This window comes from Quercus lobata, chromosome 3, assembly GCF_001633185.2.
Source record: "Quercus lobata isolate SW786 chromosome 3, ValleyOak3.0 Primary Assembly, whole genome shotgun sequence".
Lineage (NCBI taxonomy): Eukaryota > Viridiplantae > Streptophyta > Magnoliopsida > Fagales > Fagaceae > Quercus > Quercus lobata.
This window is the reverse complement of record NC_044906.1, coordinates 42,896,459-42,907,091: the sequence shown is the minus strand read 5'-3', so window position 1 is coordinate 42,907,091 and position 10,633 is coordinate 42,896,459. Positions and strand designations below refer to the sequence as shown.

The 10,633-nt window shown below is 35.6% G+C and overlaps 1 protein-coding gene across 1 annotated transcript; it reads right to left on the bottom strand.

The window, feature by feature from the left end:
* Positions 1-214: 214 nt before the first annotated feature.
* On the bottom strand, positions 215-9,971 carry LOC115981836 (inactive leucine-rich repeat receptor-like serine/threonine-protein kinase At1g60630). Its single transcript, XM_031104220.1, has 2 exons — positions 7,528-9,971; positions 215-1,361 (listed from the first exon to the last, which is right to left on the bottom strand). The coding sequence occupies exons 1-2, from the start codon at positions 8,873-8,875 to the stop codon at positions 697-699; spliced, it is 2,013 nt and encodes a 670-aa protein (XP_030960080.1). The 5' UTR covers positions 8,876-9,971; the 3' UTR covers positions 215-696.
* Positions 9,972-10,633: the final 662 nt, after the last annotated feature.

The following is a 10,633-nucleotide window of genomic DNA, read 5'->3' as shown; positions in this document are numbered from 1 at the left end:
AGTAATCACTGGAACTTATAGCTTAGAAGCTTGCAGTAATCTGTTAAATGGATTGTTGGCTGTTTGGGAAGCAGTGTCCCATGCAATAGATAGGGGTTAATGTGACTAAATGTGCCAGTCAAGCAAGTGGATTTAGTCTCCTCTAAATTGGCCAAAAAAGAAACCTACGCTTACATAAAGACATTCTGGACAAGGCGGCATAGAGGATATGATGTTAGCAGGAAAGACTAATAGCGCTTTTGTTTATTAGTTTAATCTTTTGCAATGTTCCCAAAATAACAATAAATTACAGCACTTATGGTACTGTACTTAAGTTTAAATAAAAAAGGTTTGAACATTTTTTTCTGTCCAAAACTGAACAAAATAAGTAAATGAGCAATTCAGAACATAACCTGAGCTAACATCACCCCCGTGAATTTGAACTCTGATGAAGAACACTTTTCCAAACGGATGTGGACTCTGTTGCATGAGAACCCAACCAAATCAAGCCCCAAATAAACTGGAAGTCAAGCAATTCAACCTTCCAAACAGCTCACTAGCTAGATAATAAAATCTTAAATGTAACTTCCAACTAGCTAAAAAGATTAAAGAAAACCTTTACACTGGTACACTCTACAATGCCTACTTGAAGAATCGCAATTCAATGAGGAAAAAAAATCAGCATACATAATTTAAAGCCGCCAAGCTATTATCATCTCAAATGCTCAAATGTTCTTCCCTAGGCAAGCTCTGAACAGTATCTGACCATCTTCCAGGTGAATGATCACTACTGTTTGATGAAATTTGAGCCTCCGCCCTTGTATCTCTGATCATCTTTAAAACCTCTCTCATTGTAGGCCGGCTCTCTGGTGCAATTGACACACAGGCCATTGCAACGTTCAAGAGAGCCTGAAGTTTTTCCTCAGACGTCTCATTACCAGAGCCTGAGGCAGGTTCATCCCCAGACTCAGTTTCTTCTTCACGGACTGAACGGACCCACCTAGGAATATCTGAACCGTGTTCCAGAACAAGGTCCTGGAAGGGTGTTTTTCCAGTTAGAAGCTCTAATACAAGGACACCAAAACTGTAGACATCAGCTTGTTGGGTAGATGGCTTTCGAATGTCACGGCATTCAGGAGCTCTATAGAAGAGAGAAGTAGCACTGGGTTCTTCAAGTGAGTCAGGGTCTCGGAATGAAAGGAGACCATAATCTGTGAGGCAGGACTCAAAGTCGGAACCTAACAAGACGTTAGAGGATTTCAAGTTTCCATGGGTTAAACCAGGCTTATGGTGGATATAGAGCAGACCAGTTGCCAGGTCCTCTGCTATTTTAAGGCATGATGTCCAGTGAAGAGGCTTCCCGCCACCTGAAGCTCTGGATCCTGCAACAGTAGCCAAAAATGTTATTGCATGAAACAAGAGCATTATTTTTTCTTTTTTTTGGCTGAATGGAGATTTGACCTCCAGTTCTCAAACCCACAAGAGAGGCAGACTACCATTAGGCCAAAGGCATTCTTAGCTTTGACCAAAATAGCAGTAACCATCTTTTACTTAGGTTTGATGCAAATGTTTTGAGTTTGGCTTTAAAGGAATCAACAGGATGTTGTATTTCATTACATCTGTATCTAGTTGAAGCCACTTCATCATAAATAATTTATATTTTGCAGCACCAGCAGTAATGATTTTGTTATCAACAATATACAAATGATCTATGTCTCCAATGTGAAGCGAAGGGGGTTTCCACCTCAAGACAAAACATGACCTTTTCAATTGGTGCATTTCACATGAAACATTGAAATTGGTTAGTTGTCTTTTTTCATGTCTCTTAGTCCTGCAAATAAAGTCCCTCCTAAGATGCAGTAAGGATTTACTAATCCTTCCAGGAAAGAAATATCCCATGACTAATGTCAAAATCCACGCAGGAATAAAACTAGAAACAAATTATCTTTCAAATCAACAATTCCAGAATTGATACCTAGGGAAGGTGGGAAAGGCATGACATAATCATGTGATAAGACTGACAGACCAAATACAAGGAAAACTTCTTGAAATTCAGTCATAAAATGGTATTTAACCATGAGATGATGCATACATACTGTTCTCTTCACCAACATAATTCTAAATCTCATAATCCTTGGAGTTTTCTTTCGATTTCAAGTTTTTCTGTTTAGCTATTCAAGTATCATAATGTTTCTTAAAAATATTGTTGTAAACATATTCTTCCCATTCTTGAAACATTTCAGCTTAAAACATTACCCAACATGAGATGCTGCATACATACTTTTCCTTTCATCAAGACAAATTTTAAATTCTATATTATCACACATATGAGTTTTCTTTCAATGAAATCATTTTTGTTTAGCTATTAAAATATCATTATAATTTTAAAAAATATCATCTCCTTGGAAATTCCCTTTTACTTGGAATACAAAGGGGTAATGGGGCACACCTGTGCACTCAGGAAGTATAAGTAAATCGAAAACTCACCCCTCAAATGTAAAACACTTGAAAAGTCAATGTGCAACAAAAAAAGAAATGATAATTGCCCAAATTACAACACCACAATGAAGAAGGGGTTACTAAGAAAAAATGTGAAATTTCCCTTCCAAGAACATGAAGAGAGGAGAGCCAAACTATCATGAGGGGATAAATTTCGAGGTTTTCCAGTTCATTTTGGAACCCCACTTCAGCTAAAAGAATAATAAGAGTGTGCAACAATTCCTAATAAGAGTGGTAGTCCCACATGGACAAGAAAATAAGTATACAGGTGTGATAAATCCTAGAAATAGAGTCGTGGTCTAGCTTTTGTGTGTGAAAGAGAGTTAGATGGAAAATTTTTGTATAGCGTGTTATAGTGAGAGCACTTTTGGGTGTATTGGGAATTTGGGTTTGTTTATGTTTGTGAGACTGGTTCTAACCCTTATTGTTGATAGTGAGTTTTGGTTTGTGTTGACCATAGTGTAGGCCTAGAACCTCATTAGATGTGTTGTGTGTCATGGTGCTGTAATTTTATTGTTTTGTGTACTTTTCACAACAAATTGGTATCAAAGCCACTGGTTTGAGATCCTAGAAATGGAAAACATCAATTGATTAAAGCATTGTATGAAAAATCAAAGAAAAGTCAGCCGCTATGTCTAATGATGAAAGGGAAGAGCAAGAGATAAAGGCAATGAGTGCTATCTGTTTTGAGTCTTGCCATAACGTATAGTGTGTTGAATAAGAATTCTCTCATATAAGTTTGAAAATTATATATGTGTGTGTGTGAAATTTGCTTGCAAATCGTTTGTCTTCGAAGGAAATGTTATATTAGTTGTGCATGGTAGGGGGATACTACAAATCATCTAAATACTTTCAATAGATTGTCAACTTGTTGGCTAAGTGTGGAAACCAAGATTGAGGAAGGCAATTACATGACACAAGTTACGCTAGGTATAATTTGAACTACATTTGAACAAACATAGTTCAAGCGCAAACTTTGTTTGCTTGGTTTGCAAATACATTTGAACTTAACAAATAAATACGATTTATCAATCAAGCAAAATGGAGCATTTTTTTTTTTTTCCAAATAGGTAGATAGTGGGAAAGGGGAGGGAGAGGTGGTGTTCGAACTACAGACATAAGGTACTGTAAGATCCTCTCTAGGCCTAGGTCTAAGCCCATACGTATCAAAAATTTATAAAAGGGTCTCAAGGTCCCCCTTTTAAGAAAAGAAAAATCCCCAAAATTGTACAAAAAGTCTCATAAGTTGTAGGATGATAATTTTTTTTTCACAGAGAAAAAAATGTCAGTGGGTTTTGTATTATTATTATTATTTTTTTACCTCCAAGAAGACCCCAACATATTGAGTCAATAGAAATCCAATCCAACCAAAACCGCTAAATTGTTTCACCAAATAAAAATATTATGCGTGTTGATTAAGTAGACTAGCTATTATCAATTATCAATTGAAAAAAAGAGATGTTAATAAAATTCAAATGCAAAAAATTAATTAGTAATTTTGCATCTCAAAAAACAAAAAGATTGATTTTTAATATATATATATATATATATATATAGTTAAAGAAATATTATTTAATTGATATCTAAATATTGAAAAAAAAAATCTCATTTAAAATTATTGTCTTAGTTCTCAAATTATATTGAGTTTGAGCCGGGTACCACAAAGGATGTATTACCCAAAAGTAACTAAATAAATGGGAAAAATTAGTAACACAAAGTTTGCTTTACTATTCGGTTTGGGATGATACATGACCAAATTTATACTACTTTAGTTACAAGGTTATATATGGAGGAATGGAGTGCAGGGAAAAAGAAGGTAGAAAGAAAGAAAACAAGCCAAAGCCAAAGCCAAAGCCAAAGCCAAAGCGGCAAAGCCAAACCCACAGTTCAGAATCTGACATAATATTCCAAAACCAGTATAATAAGGACATCAAATTGATATGACTAGATGTGCATCTGCAGTGAAAAAGTAAAAGTATGGATGAAAAGAAAGATACACAAGAATAAAATAAAGAAATTTGGTTGTAACATTTGAACTCCTCATCAGAGAAGAAAAGTTCAGTGAATAATGCTGCTGCTGCATAAGACAAAATTAATTCAGGCTAGATCTATATCAATTTTTTTTTAACCATTTATTCTTTCTTTCTTTCTTAATTTTTTTATTTATGAAACCATGCATATTAAACTTTGAAGACAAGAACGATAGAAGTGATGCAAAATCACATAATTTTACATGAGCGGAGGAACATATAATAATAAATGTGGAGTTTTGAAAGTAATAAGTAGGGAGTGTGTGTGGGAGTGGGATAACACTTACTAACGTGCAGAGGTCAGACTCAAATCAAATGAGTTGTCAATGTTTTTGAGATTAGATTTGCGGGAAAAGTAACATGCGTTTATTTGTCTTTATTCACCTAATAAGTCTCAACAACAGTTAGAGATGCATTTAAAAGTAATAAAGTAGTGAACTTTTCAGATCATCCTTGGTTTTATTGGTAGACAATTCAGATCATTCTGATAGCATAGCATCTTTATCTCTCTTTTTTTTTTTTTTTTTTTTTTTTTTTTTAATGGTCGTAGCATCTTTATCTATTATTAAGTTCAAAAATATTAATCATAATGTCATTCAACCAAAAAAAAAAAAAAAAAAAAAAATCATAATGTCACTAACAAATAAGACTCTTCTTAACTTATTAAATAGTAACACTCGTCTCGTCGGTCGTGGGGGACACAACACAACACAACACAACGTTTCTTTCCCCTCTTCCCAAAAATAATACTCCTACTATTAAAAATAAAATAAAAGATCCACAAAAACAACCATTTGAGTTAAATAAAGAGGAAATGGCCCACAGCTAGCCAAGTACATCAACGCAGCTGGTAGGAGAATGGAGGATCAATCAAACGGTACCTTTTTTAAAACCAAGATCAAGGATGTGAGGGATCATATTATTTAAGACGTGCACCATGCATTATTCCAGATTTTGAACACATTATTTTTACCCTTTGTCTATGTCTATGAAACACTCTAAAAATCCTATAATTCGAGATAGTATGGTGCATGAAACTCAAGACCTCACCTAATTTACTCTAGTGTCTTTGAAAAAGACATAAGATCAATAATTAGCTTGATAATTTATGGAAAAAAAAATTACATTATAATTTTTTTTTATACAACCTAATGTAAGTGTATATGTGTGTGAAACTTCCTCCCGAATACTTGAACTCCGACTCTTGCCCTCCACACTCCACAAAAATTTATTCATTATAATTATAAAAGTGAATTCAATTTAGCTTTATATTTCATTAAAACTTATTCTTTTAGGATAAATCGAAACTTATATTTTAAATTAATAAGATCTTAAAAGTTCAAAACTGGATTTGAATGTAATGGAACTATAAAGTTTGATTTTTTTTTTTTAAAAGAAGTCTTAAATCTGGGATTTGATTAAAAAAATATAAAACTATAGGGTTTAATTTAAAATTTATCTTACAAAATATATATGGATTAAAACATAATTTTTTTTTTTAAATGAAGAATGTTAGGAGGGCACAGGTGTGTGTTACCGGACTCTATTGCCACTTGTTTCACATGCGGAATGATATTCAATTCATCGACCAGTCCAATTTGTTGTCCAGGAAAACGAGACGATCACTGTAGAGAATTTGACTCCTCTGTGTTCCCCGTTTTTCCGCAAAACACACCTATCACTCTATCAGCCATTATGAATACACGCTCCTGAAGGGAGCGTGAGGTCATAATAAATTTGTGCATGGGATTGAGAGACCAACAACGAAAGGTGTATCATTAACGAGATCGTGTCCAGAGGGCCCTACTACATTGCCATACCATACGGACTTTTAAAATATACATACTATTCACTACTATCATTCAGGACAGGAGAGGGCAGGTGAGGTGGAGCTGCTTGCCTAATCAATGTTTAAGCCTACCAATGTACTTTATTACAGTTGCTATTATTTATATATATATATATATATATTGGTTTTACTGCATTAGTAAAATCATTTTAGAAAATTTTTTATAAAAAAAGGAAAAAAAATTATCAATTTTTTGACTATTTTTTCAATTTCTCATAAAAGTTTCCTAAGAATTGATGATTAATGTGTGTCTAAAGACATATATTAACCAAACTCTATATATATATATATATATATATATATATGAAAAACGAGTATCTAATTAACTATTTTTTTGAATGTATGCAGTCACTCCATCCCATACACAACAGGTTATTATAAAGAGGAATTTCATAGAAGTGGCCACAAGATGTTGGCAAAAAATTTTGAACCAAAATCTCATAAATATCATGAGACATTAAGAACCATTAAATCAACTCAGGTTAAATTTTATACATTTAAATGCATATGATATTATTTAAAAGTTTTAACACTGTATGGTGTTAAATTAGAAATAAAGTCCTAAACTTGTCAACGGAATTTTATAATCTCTAAACTATAAAGTATTAGTTGAATTACAAGTTCTTGATAGTTTTTAGGATTAAGATTAGGCCCAAAAGTACCAAGGGTAAAATCATATGGTTCAAAAGTATGGTCCCTTATTTAAAGACAGCAACATTTAATTTAAACAAATGCATCAGTGTGTGTCACATTACTATCAGTATTTACTAAGACATCTATCAAGTGGATTGATCTTGGACCACGACCAAGATTAGGGGCCACTATGTCTATGTCAATGTGGGGTCAATAATCTTAAGACAAATGTCAACCATAAATTTCATTTCTCCGGAGATATAATATGCAATTTCTCACCTATCACTTTTGTTCTATCTGCACTCCTAGCTAATTAGACACTAATAATAAATGAGACTATAGAAGAAAATTGGACTTACTCCAAAAAGTTTAACTACTTTTCGTTACTATTCTAGCTAAATGAAATTGCAAGTGCAGGACAAAACGAGAAGTTTCGGGCAGGCAAAGTAATAAAAAATAAAAATAAAAATAAAAACAGTCACCGACAATATATAGAAAAAAAAATAATAATAATGACATACGGAGGGAGGTACGTACCGTGAATGAGAGAGAAGAGACTGCCATTAGGGAAGTAATCATATACGAGAAGGCGCTCCTCCTTAGCCTGGAAATAAGCCCTGAGTGGGACCAGGTTAGGATGGCTAAGCCTTCCAAGCACATCCATGTGTCTTCTAAACTCATCCAATCTAGGGTACCTAGCGTCCTTCAATCTTTTAACGGTCACGATGAACCCAGACTCCATCACAGCCTTGTACGTACACCCCATAATTCCTCTCCCCAATGTCTCAGCCGAAGCCTTCAACAAATCTTCTAAACTATAACTCATCTGCTGATCCCCTGCTCCGCAGAACACCAAGCTCCCTAGTCCCTCACATTCCCACGAAAACCCCCCCGGTTTATCTCCGATATTACGTCCCCTGCCACCGCTTGAAGCCCCCTCTCCTACTACTGCCACTGCTTCCAGCGCTTTGTGGCTAGTAATCTCCTCCGGTTTCGTCCGGTTCTTCCCGCACATCATCAACAACAAAACCAAACAGATTAACAACACCACAAACCCTCCCACACTTCCTCCGATTATCTTTATCAGTTTCGTACGCTTCTTCGACGACGACGCCGTTTTATTTGACGGCGAAGGAGGTGTACCAGCTGGACCTTGACTCTGACAAAAATAATTAGTACTAATATTTTTAACCTGTTCTCCGCACAGATTCACGTTACCCGAAAACGACGACGAATTGAAACGAACCAAAGCTGGAGTTAATGGGATCTCACCGGAGAGATTGTTATTGGACACATTGAAGAACCGGAGACTGGTTTGGTTAAACGGAGGAAGTGAACCTGTCAAGTTATTGTCCTGCAGATACAGTGTGTACAGTCGCCGGAGTCTGAGGAGTGAGGTGGGGATCGGACCGGAGATCTGGTTTCCGGCGAGGACGACGACCTTTAAGCGGTGGAGACTGGAGATTGAGTCGGGGAAGTTGCCGGAGAAGTTGTTGTTGTTGAGGAAGAGAGATTTGAGGTTGAGGAGGCCAGAGAGGTCTGGGATTTGTGCGGAGAGAGAGTTTCCTTTGAGGCTGAGGACTCTGAGTTGGTCTAATTGGTTTATGGATTTGTGATCCAAAGTACCAGTCAAGTTGAGATACTCTAAAACCAGCTTTGTTACCCTTCCTTTCATGCATTCTCTGACGCCTGTCCAGTTGCACACGTTCGAATATTGATGTTGTTGTTGTTGCCATTGTAGCACGTTTGATGTGTCGATCGACGATTTTAGCGTCAAAAGCGCTTCTGCATCGCCTGATCTTACGGGAGATGGAACAAGAGATATCGCTAGTGTAATTAGAAGCAGCTGCCACAATGAGTACCTTGAAACCAGAGGTTCCATCATTCCCTTTAATTGAAGATAACAATCAAAAATGCAGAACTAGCGACATTGCCAATGATTCCAAATCATTTTCAGCCCTCTTGCTCTTTTGGCGCTTTTTTTTCTTTTTCAGCCAAGCACTTTTTCCAATCCACCACAATCAATCACAATGAGTCAAAGACTAAGACTACTGCGGCAATGTGAGTCATTTTCAACGCTGTACTCTCTTTTCTTTTTCTGCTTTGAAGTAAAAAAGCTTGGAGGGTAATCTACTTCAACTGTGCCCAACCAACCCATTTATTAATATGAAAGAAGGCTCTCCATTAATGGGTGAAAGCTTTGGAAAGTCACCAAATGGAGAGAGTGGGTGTGCATCGTTTCTCGGAAACTTTGCTCACGGACATTACAGCGTAAGCTTCACGTGAACTCATTTCAGACGACAGAGATAAACCATTCTTTTTTTTTTTCTCATATCTATGATTTCTATATTCTTAAAACTCCAGGCATTATTTGAACCAACCAAAAAAAACAAAATAAACTCAATTTTTTTAAAGAGAAAAATGAATACAGAACTGTATTATTCTTACACTCGAAGTACTTCTCGGGCTGCTCAAACCTGAATTCAGAACTTCAAAGCAATGCCGCCCACAACTGCTTCGCTTATCGCCGAACTTTGAGACGAAGCCGTGAAAACCCAACTCAAATTATTTTCATTAACTCATAAAAGTGGCGGAGACCCAGATGTGGAAATGTGCGGGGAGTCTCAAATCTCCAAGCAAAGCACTTGGATTCAGAACAAAGATCACAGCTTTCTCTGACAAAAAATAAATACTGAAAAAATACAATATTCCAGCTCTGAAAGAAAAGACTCCATATTTCAATTTCAAAATTAAATAGTGCTGTTAATGGATAGATCTATCTGTACTCTGCATACATAGTGTAATCCATCTATCCTAATAATTCAAGAGAGAGAAAGAGAGTGAGTAGGAGAGAGAGAGAGAGAGAGAGAGAGAGTAAATGAGCAGAGAAGAACACGGCTTTCTTTCATTCAAACAGAGGAAATCGGTGAACGTTTTTAAGGCAAAGGGGATCGGTAATAAATGGGTCTTTTTCTCCTCACTCACAGAAAACCAGAAACTGGGTTTGATCCAGATCCAACCTGACACGTGCCCAAATTTAATGGCTGTCACACGTGGCAAAAAAGGTTGTAACTGGTACCACGTAATAGTTCAATCGCTTTTTTTTTTTTTTGAGAAAATAGTTCAATCGCTTTGAAGCCACACTTTTTTTATTTTCTTTTAAAAAAAAAAATAGTTTGAATTCACGTTTTTTTTTTTTTTTTTTTTTTTGAAACCAAAGTTTGAAGTCACGTTAAACAAATAAAAAGAGATGATTTTTTTTTTTTTTTTGGGGATAAAAAGCGATGATCAAAGTTGAAAGTTCAAGCCTATAAAATCTCAAACAATCAGGCCAGCTGTCTTGCCAAAGTTTGAGTTAGATTTTGGGCATGAAAGCAGTGTATGGATTTGTTTTTGGCAGACGACAGTCCCAAAGACAATGCCGTGAATCTAGTTTAGCGACTTGCCTAATTAAAACTAGCAATAAGTTTAGGGATAAATAATTGTTTTTTTTTTTTTCGCAAGAGTGGAGTTAGAATATTGTGATTTGTCATTTGTGTTTATAAAAAAATGGTTTGAGGGAAGAATTCAAGTAAAATTGTGTTGTTTTAAGGGTAATTCGTCACCTCAATAATAGTGAATTTTTGTCCTCGTGTAAAACTAC

What these genes read in the sequence shown, in the direction of transcription:
- LOC115981836 (XM_031104220.1), bottom strand. Translation starts at nt 8,875, where the DNA reads ATGATGGAACCTCTGGTTTCAAGGTACTCATTGTGGCAGCTGCTTCTA. An exon ending in TCTCTTCTCTCTCATTCACG is followed by an intron (nt 1,362 to 7,527) that starts GTACGTACCTCC and finishes CTACTGTTGCAG; the next exon opens with GATCCAGAGCTTCAGGTGGC.